General features: G+C 43.0%; 1 protein-coding gene across 1 annotated transcript in view; it reads right to left on the bottom strand.

Moving 5' to 3' along the window:
* The window catches only part of CTTNBP2 (cortactin binding protein 2), a 181,554-nt gene extending 161,598 nt beyond the window's left edge, over positions 1–19,956 (bottom strand). Inside the window, exon 1 of the mRNA XM_056573840.1 lies at positions 19,823–19,956. Within this exon, the coding sequence (XP_056429815.1) occupies positions 19,823–19,885 (63 nt within the window). The 5' untranslated portion in view covers positions 19,886–19,956. The remainder of the gene's footprint in view (positions 1–19,822) is intronic.
* Between the last annotated feature and the right edge of the window lie 1,187 nt (positions 19,957–21,143).

Here is a 21,143-nt window from a genome sequence, read left to right as displayed (position 1 = left end):
TTTTGCTGGTGTGTGGAAACAACCATTTTTGTACCTTGTGGCGATTTTTTTCACTGCCTTCAGGTACCACTCAGGTCAGGTCAGATTAAGGGGGCCTAGACAACGGAGTGTAAGGACGTAATGAGTGATGCATAGTATATACATATACAGGGTGCAGAGCATCACTACTTACCTCCGCCGGCTGTATAGTATACAGAGGTGCATAGTGTACCCATGTATACTATACAGGAGCCCAGCAAGGAAAGCGTTAACCCACGCTGAAGCTGAGCAGTTCTGGTTTAAGTGTTTGTGCGCTATCCTGTATATACACTAGGGATCGACCGATTATCGGTATGGCCGATAATCACGATTTTGGGCATTATCGGTATAGGCAATTGCCTTGCCGATAAGCCGATAATGCCCCGCCCCCCGCACCGCCCCCACTGCACCGCGACCGCACCCCCCCGACCCGCCGCACCGCGACCGCCCCCCGACCCACCGCACCGCGTCGCACCCCCTACCGTAGTGCTGGGCGGTATACCGGTATGAACGGATACCGTTTTTTTTCTCCCACGGTATGGATTTTTGCCCATACCGCTATACCGGTCGGGCCCCTCCCCCACCCTCCGAGTCAATAAAAAAAATTAAACTTACCCGTAATGGGGTGGTCCGGGCCATCCATCCTTCCTGTAGTGTCCAGCGGCATTCCGGGTGGAGGGTGAACCGTGTCCTTCTCGGGGGTGCTCTTCTCCACTCCGGGCAGGCTCCGGCCTAGTACGCTGCATAGACGCCGCTACGCCGTGACGTCAGGTGCGTCGCTGCGCACGGGGGCCAATGCGCAGCGGTGTTTATGCTGCGTTACTAGGCCAGAGCCTGCCCGGAGTGGAGAAGAGCACCCCCGGAGAAGAAGGACAGCCTGGACCGGTTCACCCTCCACCCAGAATGCCGCCGGACACTACAGGAAGGATGGATGGCCCGGACCACCCTGACAGGTAGGGGGAGAGAAGCGGGTGGTGGCGGCGGCCTATGGCACCGCAAAAGCCACTGCAGTGCATTGATTTAAAGCGCCCGCTTTAAATCAATGATCTGCAGCGGTGTCGCGGGGGGATAAATAGCCGATAACTTATATCGGAATATCGGTATAAGTTATCGGCTATCGGCCCTAACCTCCACCGATTATCGGTATCGGCCCTAAAAAAAACCATATCTGTCGATCCCTAATATACACCCATCTCAGGGGTGTGGAAATTTTATAAAAAAACTACTTGTCCACGGGACTAAAATGGAGCAAAATCTACTTGTCCCTCATGACGATCCACTTGTCTGGCCAATTTTCGCTTTTATGCACTCATTTTTTCCTCCTCGCCCTATAATAGCCATAACTACCTACTATAAGGATACCTTTTAATTTTTCAATAACATATTCTCTGAACAAAAAAATATATATATATTAAGGGAAGTGAAATTGAAATAGTAAAAAGATAGTTTAGCAGATTTGGTGGTTTTCTTTTCTGCGCCATTTACCTTGTGGTTGAGGTAACATTATCAATGATATAGAGGATGGTATTAACAGCTCTGTTTCTATCTTTGCAGATGACACCAAGCTTTGTAGCATGGTACAGTCTATAGAGGATGTGTATAGGTTACAAGATGACTTGGATAGACTAAGTGTCTGGGCCTCCACTTGGCAAATGAGGTTCAATGTGGATAAATGTAAAGTTATGCATCTGGGTACTAATAACCTGCATGCGTCGTATGTCTTAGGGGGGATTAAACTGGCAGAGTCACTGGTAGAGAAGGATCTGGGTGTACTTGTAGATCACAGACTACAGAATAGCATGCAATGTCAGGCTGCTGCTTCCAAAGCCGGCAGGATATTGTCATGTATAAAAAGAGGCATGGACTCAAGGGACAGGGACATAATACTCCCCCTTTATAAAGCATTGGTACGGCCTCACCTGGAATATGCTGTTCAGTTTTGGTCGCCTGTACATAAAAGGGACACTGTGGAGCTGGAAAGGGTGCAGAGACGCGCGACTAAACTAATATGGGGCATGGAACATCTTAGCTACGAGGAGCGATTAAAGGAATTACAATTGTTTAGTCTTGAGAAGAGACGTTTAAGGGGTGATATGATAAACGTATATAAGTATATTAATGGCCCATACAAAAAATATGGAGAAAAACTGTTCCAGGTTAAACCCCCCCAAAGGACGAGGGGGCACTCCCTCCGTCTGGAGAAGAAAAAGTTTAGTCTCAAGGGGCGACACGCCTTCTTTACCATAAGGACTGTGAACTTATGGAACAGTCTACCTCAGGAACTGGTCACAGCAGGAAAAATTTACAGCTTTAAAACAGGATTAGATACATTCCTGGAACAAAATAACATTAATGCTTATGAAGAAATATAAAATCCCATCCCTTCCCCAATATCGCGCCACACCCCTACCCCTTAATTACCTGGTTGAACTTGATGGACATATGTCTTTTTTCGACCGTACTAACTATGTAACTATGTTAGTTTTATACTTTAGGCGCCTGATTACAGCGATACCATATTTGTATCATTTACGTCATGTTTTACTAATTCTGAACGTTTTCTAATTTTTTTAATTGCCATTTTTTAACCCCTGTAGCTTTATTTTTTGTCCGCATACCAGGCTGTATGAGGGCTCATGTTTTGCGCCATAATCTGTTTTTTGTATCGGTACCATTTTGGCATTGATCTGACTTTTTAATCGCTTTTTAACTTTTTTTTATGGGATATTATAAAAATTGCAAATCTGTGGTTTGGTATTTTTTTACATTTACCGTACGTGACACATAATGTTATATTTTATTAGGTTGTACAATTACGCACAAAGCGATACCAAATATGTTTATTTTTATTATGTTTGCATGTTTTTATATAGGAAAAGGGGGTGATTTGAACTTTTAACATGGAAGGGGTTAATGCAGCGGTATTCAAACTGTGGCCCTCCAGATGTTGCAAAACTACAACTCCCAGCATGCCCGGACAGCCAACGGCTGTCCTGGCATGCTGGGAATTGTAGTTTTGTAACATCTGGAGGGGCACAGTTTGAAGACCACTAGGTTAATGTGTCTTTCAAACTTTTATTAAAACTTTTTTTTTTTTTTTTTACACTTTATTAGACTTATGAGGAATCATTAGATTCCTCATACAGATGAATAGAGTTCTATTGAACTCTATTCATCTGTATGCTCTGTGATCCATTGATAGAGCATAGTCCAGCCAGGCTCTATCAATGACAGAGCCGGGACAGGAGGAAGCAGAGGTAAGTCCTCCGGCTACCTCTTTAGTGGATCGCCCCCCTGCGATCACACTGCAGGGGGGGTGATCCACCCCACTAGCCCACCAGGGAGCATTCACATCTCCCTTTAGACGCTGCTGTCAGCTTTGACAGCGGCGAACTAAAGGGTTAATAGCCAGCCGCGGTGATCGCCGCATGCTGGCTATAAGCGGCGGCCCCCGGCTACTGAGAACAGCCGGGGGCTGCAGAGTATGGAGCAGGCAGGAATCCCGAGCCCGCTCCATACATACTGCAGAGCGCCGCAAGCATCTCCCCGTGCAGACGCGGCTCCTCCCCTCAGCTCTCCGAAGCTACAGCTGGGGGGAGTGAAGGCAGAGGACGCAGGTCTGCACGGGGAGCAAGAAGCCACGCCCCCTCATCTCCCCCCGCACGTCTGCAGAGCAGGGGAGAGAAGACAAATACACAGCTTCTCATCTTCCCTGCTCTGCTTCCGAGGACACAGGCTGCAGAATATGGAGCGGGCAGGAGTCGGCAGCCCGCTCCATACAGACTGCAGATCGCTACCGCACTTGTCAGGTCCGGCCCTGCTTGCCCGGAGCCGGCCAAAACTGCTAGTCCCGGGCGTCGGGCGATAGGAATTCCACATCCCTGCATCTATAGATGACTGTATATACAGGATACAGTAGGCACACGTCAACAATTGGAGGCTCCCTGTTACACACTGCAGTATGGGTGCACTACCCAGGGGAGAGCGCCAAAAATGTACTAACCTTTTTATTTTATTTTCTTCTCATTTCAGATACGTGAATGCGGAGGACAACGTCAGATTCGGTTGATTGCGATAAGTACCAGCGTTTTTTTTTATGTCAATAAAAACGGTTAATGAGGACTGTAGGGGAGTGGTTTTTTAAATAAAAAAATGTTTTCAACGTGTCGTGTTTTTTATAATTGAATTTTTCTGGCTTATAAGTGAATGCCCTCTCTTAGACGGAAGCCATTAGTAAGCTGGGGCTTAGTGTTAGCCACAACCAGCTAGCGCTAACCCCAAATTATTACCCCGGTACCACTGCAACAGGCCCGGAGCATCAAAAATAGCGCTTCTGGGCCTAGGCGGTAACAGGCTGGCGTTATTTAGGCTGGGGAGGGCCAGTAACAATGGTCCTTGCCCACCCTGGTAACTTCAGGCTGTTGCTGCTTGGTTGGTATCTGGCTGATACTGAAAATAATGGGAACCACACACTTTTTTTTTATTCTTTAAACAAAAATAAAAAAAAAGCAAAAAAAACTCCCCATATTTTCAGTATCAGCCAGATACCAACCAAGCATTAACAGCCTGATGTTACCAGGGTGGGCGAGGACCATTGTTACAGCCTCTCCCCCCCCCCCCCCAGCCTAAATAACGCCAGCCTGTTACCGCTTAGGCCAGGGAGCACCATATTTGATGCTCAGGGCCTGTTGGTACCGACTCTTCCCGGCACCCCTGTGCCGGTGGGTACCAGGGTAATAATTGGGGGGTTTAACTGTTTTTGGTGCTAACGCTAAGCTACGGCTAAGTAATGGATTCCATCTACAAGACGGCTTCCACTACTAAGCCTGAAAATTCTATTATAAAAAAAACACGACACATTGAAAAAAAAATTATTTAAAAAAACACTCCCCCAAAGCCCTCGTTAACCCTTTTATTGACATAAAAAAAGTGCTGGTCATAATCGCAGTCCACTGAATCTGACGTAGTACTCCGCATTCACGTATCTGAAATAAGAAGAAAAGAAAAACCTGAAAAATGGGTCAGTACATTTTTTGCGCTCTTCCCTGGGGAGAGAGCACATAACACAGTGTGTTCCTAAACAGGGAGCCTCCAATTGTTGCTGAACTACAACTTCCATCATGGGGGCTATAGTTAAACAACAGCTGAAGTCTCCCTGTTTGGGAACACACTGCCAGAAAGCCAGAAACGCATAATGAGAACAGAGTCATACTTACCACCCTGGCTTCAGGCCTGGACTGTGTAGCTCCGCCCCCTAATTATGTCATCACTAGGGGCTGGAGTAGTAAAGGTCACAGGGGGTCTCAAGAGTGAGACCCAGTGCGATCTGTCCCTTTGCCTTTGGACTACTATTCCCATCATGGGACATTCTGTGTCCCATGATGGGAGCAGTTGTAGTACCGCTGCAGTGAGGGACGGCTCTTGCACATCCCCCAGCTGCAGGACTCTATTGGGACTGTTATGACTTCTACTCCCATCATGGACAGACTCCGTCCATGATGGGAGTTGTATCCCTGGGACTGAAAGACAGATTGCAGCAGGTCATCCTCCAGAGACACACTGCGATCCGCATTTATTAACTTAAAAAGCCGGCGGTACATGCAGCTCCACTGCACTCCCCGTCGACTCCAGGCTCCTGTATACAGCTGTCATAATTCATAATCCCCACCGCCGGAACATGGGAGCTCTGATTGGTGAATTGCATCCTCCAGCATCTGACACTTTCTACATGCAATTGTGCAAAAAAAATTAAAAATGCTGATACATTTTTTGTGCAATTGATACATACCAGTCTACTGGATAAAGTGGTGTACTGTACACCAAACAGGTGACAACTTTCGAAAAACATCCACCAAGAAAACGCAGCACAAATGCAAATGCACCTCCCTACATCTCCTCTCTCATCTCCGTATACCATCCTACACGTTCTCTCCGATCTGCTAATGATCTCACATTAACATCTTCTATAATCCGAACTTCTCACTCCCGTCTCCAAGACTTCACTTGTGCTGCACCGGTTCTCTGGAATGCTATCCCTCAATCCCTCAGACTCAACAACAACATGCATAGTTTCAAACGTGGCCTAAAAACACATCTCTTCAGACAGACCTACAACAGTCTCTAATTGGCCTCAACATATCCTCAACATATCCCAACCTATCCCCAACCTATCCCCATCATATCCTCAACATATCCCCAACATATCCCCAACATATCCCCACACCTCTTGTTTGAATAGTTATTGTGTAATTTTATGTCTGATACTTGTCTTTGTTTGTACCCCATAATTGTAAGCGCTGCGGAATCTGTAGGCGCTATATAAATAAATAAATAAAATTAAAAAAGCCCAATTGCGCAAAATTTGTAGACGTGAAAACTGGTGTAAAGGCAATGATACATAGTTCTTTATTTAAAACTGTTTGAGGGGAGAAGTAGAGAAATTGAATCACCTGCCCTCAAACCCCGCCAGTGCCCTTCTAACAGTACCTCTGTCCGCTATCAACACTTCCCCTCTGTCCTGACACATGGTAAATACCCACTTAACCAATAACTGACAAAAGCAGTAACTTGCATCAGCCCACTGAACTGACAATTCCTTTGTGTCGGAACGAAGAAGAGAAAGATCTGACAGTGACAAACACCAGTGTAAGACTGGCAGTGTCAAGTTCGTGTTTCTTTATCCCCCAGTAATATTAAGTGAAGAAATATGTCTCTGGAATATCTCTTTAAAATATATATTTAGTTTCGAACATCATTTTACACATGTATTAAAGTAGAAGTTGCCTCTAAACCTAGCCTTAGAGCTGAAACCATTCAGCGCTCCTTGCTGGTTTAATGGCCCACATTTATTTTAAAAAATTGTGTATTTACACCAATAAAATTGAAGCGGGCGTTAAACAGACTAGCCTCCTTTCTGGAACAACTCACACCTTTCAACAAATCTGACACAGTTGAGTATTGCCTGACTGAATTTTATTTTATGACTGTCATGAGCAGCTATATATTTTGATGCACAACTGTACACAACTTTAGATATGATTTTTTTACCTTGTGCAATTTCATCCATAATGAGGTATAAATTGAATAATAAATGTGGTGTTTGTACAGAGCTTGTTCTGTGATGTGCATTCCAATGTCATACACCAAGGACTATCCAGTAATTTCATGTAGAAGAATGGTATTGCATTATAGGAGCTGTTGTGGATGTGCCTGTTGATAAGCTATTTCCACTAGAAAACAAAACAGATCCCTCTAATTGTGTTTATCCTCTATAGCAGTGTTTCCCACCTAAGGTGCCTCCAGCTGTGGCCAAACTACAACTCCCAGCATGCCCGGACAGCCTTCGGCTGTCCACTCATGCTGGGAGTTGTAGTTTGGCCACAGCTGGAGGCACCCTAGGTGGGAAACACTGCTCTATATGTTCTGTCTTTATCCTCCATAATGACTGCAGCATCTAGAAGGTCAAATAACCTGCATCAGTGCCAGTGCAGATCCTTGAAGTGTCAGTCATGCATACTTTAACCCATTCTATATTAGCATGTATGTGTTAAAGGGGTTCTCCCTTGGAAATTTTTATTTTATTTTTTTTTAAATCAACTGGTGCCAGAAAGTTAAACAGATTTGTAAATTACGTCTATTAAAAAATCTTAATCCTTCCAGTAATTATTAGCTGCTAAATACTACAGGGGAAATGGTTTTCTCTTTGGAACACAGTGCTCTCTGCTGACATCATGACCACAGTGCTCTCTGCTGACATCATGACCACAGTGCTCTCTGCAGACATCATGACCACAGTGCTCTCTGCTGACATCTCTGTCCATTTTAAGAACTGTCCAGAGTAGGAGAAAATCCCCATAGCAAACATATGCTGCTCTGGACAGTTCCTAAAATGGACAGAGATGTCAGCAGAGAGCACTGTGGTCATGATGTCAGCAGACAGCTCTGTGTTCCAAAAGCATTTCCTCTGTAGTATACAGACCCTAAAAATACTGGAAGGATTAAGATTTTTTAATAGAAGTAATTTACAAATCTGTTTAAACTTTCTGGCACCAGTTGATTTAAAAAAAAAAAAAAAAAAAAGTTTTCCACGGGAGTACCCCTTTAAGTGCAAATATGTAAATTGATTATGGTATACAAATAACCTTAAAAGAAAAAAAGCATGGATCTGCAATAGTAGTCTAAAATGTTACACTACACTTCTGCTATTCTTGACCCTTGGCCTATGTGACACTACCACAAATATGAACAGCCACAGTCAGCACAAAATCACTTTACTCTTAGCTCTACTTACATACATATGCCTATGTGTACAATCAATAAAGTAGGCCCTGCTCAGAGATCACTTGATCCAAGGATGCATGGTTATATGAGCCTCTCCTTGGCACTGTAGTCGACTACAGTGTAATGTTTCACTAGAAGTCAATAATAGATGTATACAGAATACACCACAATGTGTATAGCATACAGATAGGAGTGCACTTACAAAGCTGAAGTTTTGGTACTGAACTCAGAATAAGGCACTTTTGTAATGGAATATTTTTCGATGTTTTAATTCCTATTGCTTCTATACTACCATCATACTCAACTACACAGTAGACAGATGTCCCTATGCTCATTGGGGCTCACAATCTATATTCCTTATCTCAAACATGAAGACAATGGGGGACATTTATGAAAGCATTTAGTATTTTTTTTTTTTTTGCTTAAATTGTCGCAAAAAAGTTGCATGTGCGACTACTCTATTTTTTGTGCGACTTTTTAATTGTGCCGTGCCCTAAGCAAAAAAGAAACTTGCATACCAAAGCAAAAAGTGATTTTTGACTTGCAGTGGTCAGGGATTTATCAAGTGCAAAAGGTGCAAAAAAAAGTCGCATCGCATGAAAAAAACCGACTAAATTTACTTCAGCTCAGACATGGAGCAGGAAAAGCCACTACCAAAGCAAAAAAAAAATTAAAAATTGCTTACGCGAAAGAAATTTATCGACAGGTTTCTGAAACCAGTTGATAAATAAGTCGCACATAAGCAAAAAAATTGTAAGGAAAAAATAACAAAAAAAAGGAATACATAAGCAAACAGTGATAAATGTCCCCCATATGGCTACATTTATGGAATGCCTTACTTATGAGCATGCTTTTTGGAGAGTCGGATGAAACCCATGTAACTATAGGGCAAACATACAAACTTGTTTTTGGTTGGATTCCAACATAGGAGCTAAGGCAACAATTGCCTGTAAGGCAAATAACTGAGAATTTCTTGCTTCTAAGACGGAATTGACTTCCCTTTTATGGCAAGATTTTGCATTGGACTGAACATATGGCTGTATATCTGCACTCCAAAAACAAACAAGGTGACATGAGACAGTGCTTTGTCCAGTGACTTCCCATTTGACTTATAAATATGACAATTAAAATATGTGAATGATTTTGAAATAATGATAAATTCTGAAGTTTCCCAGCAGCATCACTTAGTCGTGTCACCTTACCAATCTATCATCATTTGTTGCCTAGCAACACATTAGCATTCGGGAAGCAGAAAGCCCAGAGATAAAACATATCAATACTCTCAAACCCACCCCCAGCATATGATATGGACATAATGGCCAATTATTCCTGTACTAATTTCACCCTTCCAGCTTGAAACTGTACACCCAAAGCTATCCATTACATTCTCTGTCCTGTGCTGGAGAAGGGCCACCCTGTAAAGGTCACCATGGATTTGATCTTACTGAAACTCCTACACTAGTCCAGTAGCCTAATAGGGAAATTCATTATGTAAGCAAATCTGTGGGAGTATTCTCTATACGGCAGCCAACAATCACATCATCAACACTGCAACAGATATGTCTGCTACCTTATTTACCAAGCAAATTCAAGAAGAAAACAGGAACAACTGGTTATACGTTTCCCATATCCAAATATTATTCCTGTATGTAGCCTATTTATGAAACACATAACAAAAGTCTAGCCTCTCTCTCTTTCCTGTATACCTTCCCCTCTCTATCAGGACATGACTGGATACATTGTACCGTATTTTTCGCCCTATAGGACGCTCCGGCATATAAGACGCACCCAATTTTAAATGAGGAAAATCTAGAATACAATGTAAAGTATAGGTCACAGTGATCTTTAACCACCGGACCTCCAGATGTTGCAAAACTACAACTCCTAGCATGCCCGGACAGCCGTTGGCTGTCCGGGCATGCCAGGAGTTGTAGTTTTGGAACGTCTAGAGGTCCGCAAGTTGAAGACCACTGGAGGAGGTAGTACTCACGTGTCCCCGCCGCTCCGGACCCGTCACCGCTCGTCACCGCTGCCCTGGGTGTCGCCGTCCACCGCTGTCGCCGCGTCCCCGGGAAGTCCCCGTTGCTTCAGAACGTCTCTGCTGCCGGGTACCCTCGCTCTCCGTCGACGCCATCACGTCACTACACACGCCGCTATACACGTCGCTCCTATTGGATGACGGGGCGGCATGCGCAACGACGTGATGACGACGAAGGAGAGCGCCGGCCATGAAGGGGATCCCGGCATGGAGCAGACACTGCGGAGGCAGATAAGGTCCCTCCCGGTGCAGCCGGGTTAGTGTCACTTTCCCTTCAGACGCGGCGGTCAGCTTTGATCGCCACATCTGAAGGGTTAATACAGGGCATCACCGCGTTCGGTGATGTCCTGTATTAGCCGCGGGTCCCGGCCGTTGATGGCCGCAGGGACCGCCACGATAAGTGTGTATTCGCCTTATAAGACGCACCAACTTTTCCCCCCCAGTTTTGGGGAAGAAAAAGTGCATCTTATACGGAGAAAAATACGGTAATTCTATTCCTCACTGTTTGATATAGCCAGGTACAGTGCTCGGTTATTTCCCTAAGTCCCATACAGACTGAGTGATGCGAATGGACTATGATAATCTATTTAAATGGAGAAATTGCATCGCGGTTCCCATGATTGTTATGGGATGGGTGATGAGCGTCCATCTTGTGACAATCTCTATAACATTAGTTAGGTATATTGGAAAACTCTAATACTATGTTCATGTCTGGCCAAAATGTGCTGGAATAGCGTTTCAAACAAAAATACTGTATAGAAATGTGTAGTTGACTATAGTTCCCATCACAGAATCATCATGGCTATACATGCAGCACATGTGTCAAATATAGTGTGGACAGTGTATTGGACCCCGCTTCATAAGATGGCTTGGCATTCGGGTCCCCCAGCTTGACAAAGCAAGTAATAAGCTGAAACATAAAAGCTACGACAATGGGCACAGCTCAGAAACTTTGGAATACAATATGTGCATGACTCATTTCTCTTTCATGGCAGATAAACTACGACAAGTACTGCGTGTTTCAAGAAGCAGCAGACTCGGTGTTCAGTTAAAATGGCAGACGCAGCTGATACAGAAAATAATGCAAGCTCTAAGCTAGGCATTGACTGAACATGCTTGGCTGTTTATATCTCTTTCATAAAAAAGAATGGAGAGTTCCAATACAGGTACTGCCTCCTCTTCCCAGCAAGGTAGAAGCCAAAAGCCCTGTTCTCTGGATTTTTGAATGTCCTATTGCTCAGAACCCCATCACCCCCTTAAATCAAATAACTTAGGGCATATTCTATGGACATGGCAAAATATTTAAAGCTTAAAAATCCTAATAAGACCAAGTTTGAACCTGGCATTTGGGATCAAGGAGGAAAGAAGAGGTTTATTACCCAGGGATACCACTATGGGAGGCTCCTATACCTGGCCTACTGATTTCAAGACTATTTCGCACAAATAGTAAGGTCCTGTACACGACCAGTATAACAAATCCTCTTTGCTTAAATAATAAATGTGACACCAGCTGACCAATACCAGTGTAAATAGGTGGCTAAAATTTACCTTTTATTAGTTATATTAAAATATAAAGCAAACTCAATAATACTGCTGCCCCGGAGTGCTACTATTAACTCAAAAGCACATCATGGACAGCATAGATTGTCTCATAAAGACAATCTCCAAAAACACTCCCTCAGTCATCCAATTCGGCTGACTGATTCTCCCAACGCATTTCTGTCGCCTCCTTCTGCAACGTCATCAGGGGAGTTTTTTTGAGCATGAGGAGTATCAAATGCACTATCAGGGTCTGAACCCCTAAAACGGTGCGGTGGGGGTGGTGCGGGGCGTGGGGCATCATCGGATTATCGGCAAGGTAATTGCCGATACGATAATGCCCAAAATCGTGATTATCGGCCGATAATATCTGCCAAACCGATAATCGGTCGATCCCTAGTAATAACAGACAGCGGATTCGGAAGAGTTCAATTATGATATAATGGGGAGGGAATAAAGGGTGCTAGGAAATGTCAAGGGGATACTTAGACTATGAAGGGTCACTATGCCATAGTTCTTTATACCCAATGGGATAAGATACATAGGTAGCAACCACGGTGGAACAATGTATAAAAGGGGCGGGGGGGAGCTCCCTAGTATGGTATATGTGGGGTGCATATAACAGGGCCCTAATGGACAGTTCTTACCTATTGTGCCCTATTTATGTACTCTACACCTAGACGGCTTCACCCATAAGGGGTGGCCCCGCTCTGGAACCTCCTATATACCCTATCCACGCCGATTAATTACCTATTGGAGGTCTAGCTCAAAAGTCCCTCTAGGGTCTCCCCTAACTACCTATTACCTCCAATTCTTGTTCCACCGGGTTGACCCCATGTAACCTATAGAAAGCACAAGAAATGTAATTGCTCGTTCAGTCCATAGAGGGCATAGGTTTTGAGCCGATGTATCCATTTACACTCCCTCTGGAGTTACATTCTATTCAGATCACCTCCTCTCGGTAATCACTGTACCTTCTCAATACCTCTAAATCTAATGTTATATACCTCTCCTCTATGACTTTCCATCATATGTATAGCAATAGGTGCATCCCTTTTATTCCAAATGTCTCCGATATGTTCGAGAATGGGTTTTAAGCACGTACAGGCGAGGACAAGAGCATCGGGCTACATATATCACTGCTCTGGTACTGCAATTAATGAATTGTTTAATATTAGAATTACAGTGTTCTAGATCTTCTGTCACCAGTTTGGTTTTTTCCACAAATTCACAGACCTTACAATGGCCGCACTTATAACAGCCAGATGGATGTATGGGATTATCAAGCCAGGTTGTTGCAGATCTCCTATCCGGTGCCAGATGACTCCTCACCAAGATATCCCCTATGCTCCGCCCCTTACAATACGTTACTTGTGGCCTGTCCCCTACTGCATCACTGAGATCTTTATCCAATTTTAGTACATCCCAGTGTTTATTTAGGGACCTCCTAATTTCTTCTGCTGCATTATCATATGTCCCAATGATACGTGGTTGGGCATTACAAGTCTCTCTCACACTTGGTCTCAGAAGCTGTTCCCGGGGGGGGGTCAATAGGGCATGTTTATATGCACACAGTAGGACATAATCAGGATACCCCCTATTTCTGAACCTTTCCTCAGATCAATTGCTTCTTGTTGAAAGACTTGCAGACTAGAACAGTTCCTCCTAAGGTGTAGGTACTGCCCCTTCGGGATCCCCCTTTTAAGGGGGCCCAGGTGGCAGCTCCTCCACCCCAGGAGATTGTCGGTGGCTGTTTGTTTTCTGTAAATGGAGGACTGCAGGTCTCCCTTCTCATCTTTTTAGATTTTTACATCAAGAAAGGCCAACTCCCAGCTCTGTACTTTAAAACTGAAGTGTAAGCCCAGATTATTACTATTTAGTGACCCCACAAATTCCTTGAATTCATTGACGCTACCATTCCATAGGCTGAAAAATCGTCAATGAAACTAGACCAAAGCAATGCTTGGTCACTGAACTTTTCTCTCTCCTCGACAAACACCTGAGTGGCCTCCCACCAACCCAGGAGCAAGTTGGCGTATGTGGGGAAATAAGGGCTCCCCATCACGGTGCCCCTGAGTTGGTGGTACACCTGACCATCGAAGAGAAAGTAGTTCCTAGTTAACATAAAGTTCAGTAAGTCAAGGATCAGTTTGGTTTGCTCCTCCAAAAATGCCTTCCAAAATGCTAAATAGTAGGACACTGCTTGTAAACCCAAACTATGGGGAATGGAGGAGTACAAAGACTCCACGTCTATGCTTGCCATGATTGTATCATCATCCAGACTGAGTCCCTCGATCTTATTAAGAAGGTCCATTGTATCCTAGATATGAAGGGAGGGATAAAACAAATTACCGTAGGATCTGCTCCACATAAATCCCCACATTCTGTCCCATACTCCCAATACTTGTCACAATGGGGCATCCTTGCTCAAAAAACTCCCCTGATGACGTTGCAGAAGAAGGCGACAGAAACGTGTTGGGAGAACCAGTCAGCAGAATTGGATGACTGGAGGGAGTGTTTTTGGAGATTGTCTTCGTGAGACAATCTATGCTGTCCATGATGTGCTTTTGAGTTAATAGTAGCACTCCGGGTCAGCAGTATTATTTACTTCTTAACAGCTCTTATAATTGTAAGCAGTACCATATATACAGCACTTAAAACACTGAGTTTGCTTTATATTTTAAAATATATAATAAAAGATAAATTTTAAGCACCTCTTTATTGGTATTGGTCAGCTGGGGTTACATTTATTATAACCTACTGATTTCAAATAGGTGCCTTCTTTCTTCAAGGGAAATAGGGACTTCCAAGTAGGAAATCAGCCTTTCCAGTAATGGTACTTGCCAGAGATCTGTCAAACAGAAAGGAGTTGTCCAATCCTATGACTGTATCATTGGTATTTACATGTCACATTTATTATTGCATGTCAAAAACATCCAGAAGTTCATTTTAGGCCCTTCGCAGTGCAGACTGTATTGAGTTTTGTAGGGTGCAATAATTTATATTGTGTTGTACGGGATTCACATCAACCTTTACCAAATTTGGGCATAGTATTTTTATCATTCTCTCTCATAGGTGATAACTGTGTAAATATCCATTGCCATATCCTGGGAAGACATCTGACCATCTACAGCATGGGTACTGTTATGTGGGGCAAAAATAAAGCCTTTCTAAGGAAAACTCAATTATGAATAGGCTATTCTTCCTCATGTAAAAGACCTAATAGACCAACTGCCAGAGTAAATGGAATACATGTTTACAGAATTTCTACAAAAATATATTTTCTCCTTTTGTTGGACTAGAGGACATACCCACATTATAGGAGTTTCCCAAGATAACAAACAAAGTTTCCCAAGATTCCCGAACAAAGATAGCTGAGTGCACCGCCCGGCTAATTCCAGCCTTTCCATAGAATTTGAATTGAGCACACCAGAACCATGGTTTTTGTTCCTGGTCAGACACATACCACCTTTTTGGTGCATAGGTGGGATTGCCATTTTGGGAATGGGAAGGAGTACAAAATCAGCCTCTGCCATTCAATATCTTTGGCATTTAGAGGAAGGGGGTTTTCCCATCCTCTGGAGTCAAATAGGGTCAGATAACATAAAGAATATGTAAGTTGTACAACCTCTGTAAAGAAGAGTTCTGCAAATCGCTAGAGCATGGTGGTAAAAAAATTAAGACTAAATTCTGGTTGCTAATGGCAACAAGAAGACTTTCCCTAAGACAGTTCTGATAAATGAGGCCCACATGTTTACTGCAGAACAAGGATATTGATCAGTAGGGGATCTACATGGTTAGCGATCACATGGGTTAATTCACAAGAGCAAAATGCAGCAATGACTTCAGCATACTGCCCATTAGTAATAGCAAAAACACTCCCTACTGCTACAGCCCAAATATCAAGTTATATCAATTAGCAGGGGTTAATAACACCCCATGGACATGCAATGGAGGAAAAACAACTTCAATTGTCTACTATGCCCTATTTGCTGCAGATTTTATTCAATAAATACTTATATTATATAATATACTGTATACTTATGTTATATAATATATATCCTAATATAACTTTTTGTTACCTTGGTGTGGATTTTCGGACAAGTCACAGTGGATAGATAATCTAAAGGTTATATTTAGCATTGCAGACACCATCCCATCACAATAAGGCATACTAATAGATGAATGACAGACGACCTGACACAGATTGTTGTTAGGCTAGGTTTAGGCCCCTTTCACACTGCAGGTATCATCCTGCTTTTTTACTGCCTTTATTTTACAATAACGGATGAAAAAACCTGGATGCAATAACTGATAATAACGGATGATAACTGATGACCATCATCCATTATTTTTAATGTTTTTTTTTCTTAAAAAACCTGATGTTGTTCATCCGTTATCATTCGTTATTACCAGTTACATCTGGGTTTTTATTTAATCAGGTTTTTAACCCTTTTTTTTGTAAAGCTGTACTGAGCATGCTCAGTACAAAAAAATGGATGTTAAGAAACCAGACAATAACTGATGATAACGGATGTATTTTTTTTTATAGACTTCAATGTTAAATTTTAATGTCCGGTTTTTAATCATTTTTTTTGCCGGACCAAAAATTAGTGCATGCACCGTATTTTGTGCTGCCAGAAATAACAGGCATTAGCAAAAACGGACATGCCTGATAAAGAAGGATGTTCAAAAAATCCCATTGACATGAATGGGATTTTTTGACGCCCGTTTTCAGGACTTTTTGCCGGGAGTAATAACGGAGGTTTTTTTACAGGATGATACCTGTTGTGTGAAAGGGGCCTTACACTATATCTATACCTTACCTATATTTTTTGTGGTATGACAAACCCAGGCCCTTCCACAACATGTCTACTGGCTATGTCAGAAGGATATGTTTGCAAAAAAGTAACCTAATGTATACTGTAACATACTCTAGGATTATATGGGTCAAATACATCACAGAAATGTCCTCTGACATTGTAGTTTTGTTTTATGTAAGTCAATAGAGAACAAACAAATGTATGTTTCTTGGAACAAGGTGCAGTATGTTTTTCCTTAAAACACATATATATTCCTTGTGTAGACAAAAGCTTACTGCAGAACTGTAAGTGTGAACCAAGTGTCTGTGTCAGCAGTCTAGTGAGAGAGAACAGAATGATGGTGCGTGTATTCTCCCGATGGTTCCTACAGATCAATACACTGCAAAGAAAGACAGTGCAGAATGGCCTGAAAGGTGCAATAATACTGCGCAGCATTAGTAAATACCATGATCCAAAATTAGGGTAAAACAAGATTGAGTATTAAGGAAAAACATGATCTAAAACAAGGGAATAACATGATCCAGTGTTAGGGAAAAAGTGATCCAGTGTTAAGGAAAATGTTATCCAGTGTTAGGGAAAATGTGTTCCAGTGTTAGGGAAAATGTGATCCAGTGTTAGGGAAAATGTGATCCAGTGCTAGGGAAAATGTGATCCAGTGCTAGGGAAAATGTGATCCAGTGCTAGGGAAAATGTGATCCAGTGTTAGTGAAAATGTGATCCAGTGTTAGTGAAAATGTGATCCAGTGTTAGTGAAAATGTGATCAAGTGTTAGGGAAAATGTGATCCAGTGCTAGGGAAAATGTGATCCAGTGCTAGGGAAAATGTGATCCAGTGCTAGGGAAAATGTGATCCAGTGCTAGGGAAAATGTGATCCAGTGCTAGGGAAAATGTGATCCAGTGTTAGTGAAAATGTGATCCAGTGCTAGGGAAAATGTGATCCAGTGCTAGGGAAAATGTGTTCCAGTGCTAGGGAAAATGTGATCCAGTGCTAGGGAAAATGTGATCCAGTGCTAGGGAAAATGTGATCCAGTGCTAGGGAATATGTGATCCAGTGCTAGGGAATATGTGATCCAGTGCTAGGAAAAATGTGATCCAGTGTTAGGGAAAATGTGATCCAGTGTTAGGGAACACCATGATTCAGTATAGGGGAATAACATGATGCTCTATAAGGGGACAACATAATCTATTAGGGAATAACATGAGCCAGTGTTAGGAAACAACATGATCTTGTATAAGGGAATAGCAAAATCCACTCTTAGGTAACAACCTGATCCAGAATTAGGGAACAGCTTTATCCAGTATAAGGGAATAACATGATCCAATATTAGGAAATAACATGCTCCAATATTAGGAAATAACATGCTCCAATATTAGCGAATAGCATGATTCAGTATAATAGAATATCAGGATCCATCCAATACAAGAATTTAGGTGCACTACTGTGGATCCAGTATAATGGAATAACATGATCCACTATTAGAAAATAACATGATCCAGTATAAGGGAATAACATGATCCACTATTAGAAAAGAACATGATCCAGTATAAGGGAATAACATGATCCACTATTAGAAAAGAACATGATCCAGTATAAGGGAATAACATGATCCACTATTAGAAAAGAACATGATCCAGTATAAGGGAATAACATGATCCACTATTAGAAAAGAACATGATCCAGTATAAGGGAATAACATGATCCACTATTAGAAAAGAACATGATCCAGTATAAGGGAATAACATGATCCACTATTAGAAAAGAACAGGATCCAGTATAAGGGAATAACATGATCCACTATTAGAAAAGAACATGATCCAGTATAAGGGAATAACATGATCCACTATTAGAAAAGAACATGATCCAGTATAAGGGAATAACATGATCCACTATTAGAAAAGAACATGATCCAGTATAAGGGAATAACATGTTCCAACAATAGGGAATAACATAGTCCAACATTGAGGAATAACATGATCCACTACTAGGGAATAACGTGATCAAGTATAAAGGAATAACATCATCCAACAATAGGGAAAAATATGATCTAGCGTTAGGGAATAACATGATCCAATATTAGGGAATAACGTGATCAAGTATAACACGATCCATCTTTACGGAATAACATCATTTAGTGTTAGGGAAGAACTAAAGCCAGTAAAATGGAATGACATGACCCTGTGAAATGGAATAATAGGATCCGGTATTAGGGAATATGTATTTCCTCAGCTCCACAATGTCATCATACAGTGTGTGCAGTGTAGAGCTTCATTTATCAAACCTGTGCAGTATGGCTGGACAGGAAACAAGGTTTCCCAAGCAGGGTGCCTCCAGCTGTTGCAAAACTACAACTCCCAGCATGCCCGGACAGCCGTTGGCTGTCCGGCCATGCTGGGAGTTGTAGTTTTGCAACAGCTGGAGGCACCCTGCTTGGGAAACACTGCCCTAAAGTGTTTGCTTTGGGGGAGATCTGCAGGTCTGGATAGATAATTTTAAGCCTCTGTATATCACCTCGTCCTTTATTCATAGATAATTCTATTTCTGAGGACAGATCTCTATATAAGTGACAGTCCTGTAGGGAGACAACATCTGCACTTGTGTCTCACTCCACAATGCCGAATTCTTGGTGACATGAATGCGGGCAATGTCCCAGTAGTGTGTAATGTCAGTAGTGCAGCGCTGACAGCTCCAGTATCCCTGTCATAACAAGCCCAGAGCCAGGACAGAGCTCCCTGGCACATGTCCACTATTTATACTGATGCCTTTCCTGCACTACTACATTCCCAAGGCGTTATGTATCCTGTCGGGGGCTGCACTGTCTGTCACCATGAAGAACAAGCAGTAGGTTCATAGAACATCACAAATAGCCGTCAGAACAGCACTAAGAGCTGTGCGCAATGACAAACTCAGCACAACTACACGGGCAGCCATGTAGTAACATCCTCACACGCCAGTCACACACACAGGCAATTCTACATTATGGTAAATAGAAGAGAATATGGAGTAGACACCCGCTCTGTGGTGACCTGTACCCGTCACTGCGGTCACAGACAGAGCCCGGTGCCAGCAGAATGGACATGACTGGACTCTGTCTACAGCACCACCACCCCAGCACTGCCTCCTTACATTGTCCGTCTCTCGCTGGTCAGAGGAGAACGTCTGCTCCCCGCTCTCTCCGACTGTCGCCATCTTCGTGCTGTAACAAACTGAGAGTGAATAGAGCCGGGGGAGAGGAGAGCCAGCGGAGGACGGCCCCCACAACTAGCATACCATTACCCACAGCCTGCCCGCTCCTCCCCCTACCTGCTGCTTGCCATAGTCTGTGGAGCTGCGGCTGCTGCATGGGAGGAATACAGCACTGTAACCCCTCACTGCCTGCAGCCTCCACACTGTGCAGACATTCATGGGCATGCTGGGATGGAGGGGACTGGGGGTCCTGGTGGAGGCTTCTAAAGACACACTACAGGCAATGTGACATGTAAAGAGAAAGCTGCAACACTCAGAATTCCATCAGCTTCTTATCATATGGGATCCCCATATTTATACAGGACCACCAACCTAAATCATGCTTGTCCTCATATCCCTACTTCATATCCTGACCTCATATCCTGTCCTCATATCCCTACTTCATATCCTGACCTCATATCCTGTCCTCATATCCCTACTTCATATCCTGACCTCATATCCTATCCTCATATCCCTACTTCATATCCTGACCTCATATCCTATCCTCATATCCCTACTTCATATCCTGACCTCATATCCTATCCTCATATCCCGTTCTCATATCCTGACCTCATATCCTATCCTCATATCCCGTTCTCATATCCTGACCTCATATCCTATCCTCATATCCCTTCTTCATATCCTGACCTCATATCCTATCCTCATATCCCTACTTCATATCCTGACCTCATATCCTATCCTCATATCCCGTTCTCATATCCTGACCTCATATTCTATCCTCATATCCCTACTTCATATCCTGACCTCATATCCTGTCCTCATATCCCTACTTCATATCCTGACCTCATATCCTATCCTCATATCCCTACTTCATATCCTGACCTCATATCCTATCCTCATATCCCTTCTTCATATCCTGACCTCATATCCTATCCTCATATCCCTACTTCATATCCTGACCTCATATCCTATCCTCATATCCCTACTTCATATCCTGACCTCATATCCTATCCTCATATCCCTACTTCATATCCTGACCTCATATCCTATCCTCATATCCCGTTCTCATATCCTGACCTCATATCCTATCCTCATATCCCGTTCTCATATCCTCACCTCATATCCTATCCTCATATCCCTTCTTCATATCCTGACCTCATATCCTATCCTCATATCCCTACTTCATATCCTGACCTCATATCCTATCCTCATATCCCGTTCTCATATCCTGACCTCATATCCTATCCTCATATCCCGTTCT

Source organism: Hyla sarda, chromosome 4 (genome assembly GCF_029499605.1).
Source record: "Hyla sarda isolate aHylSar1 chromosome 4, aHylSar1.hap1, whole genome shotgun sequence".
Lineage (NCBI taxonomy): Eukaryota > Metazoa > Chordata > Amphibia > Anura > Hylidae > Hyla > Hyla sarda.
The sequence above is the reverse complement of the archived record's forward strand: the minus strand, read 5'-3'. Positions and strand labels throughout refer to the sequence as shown.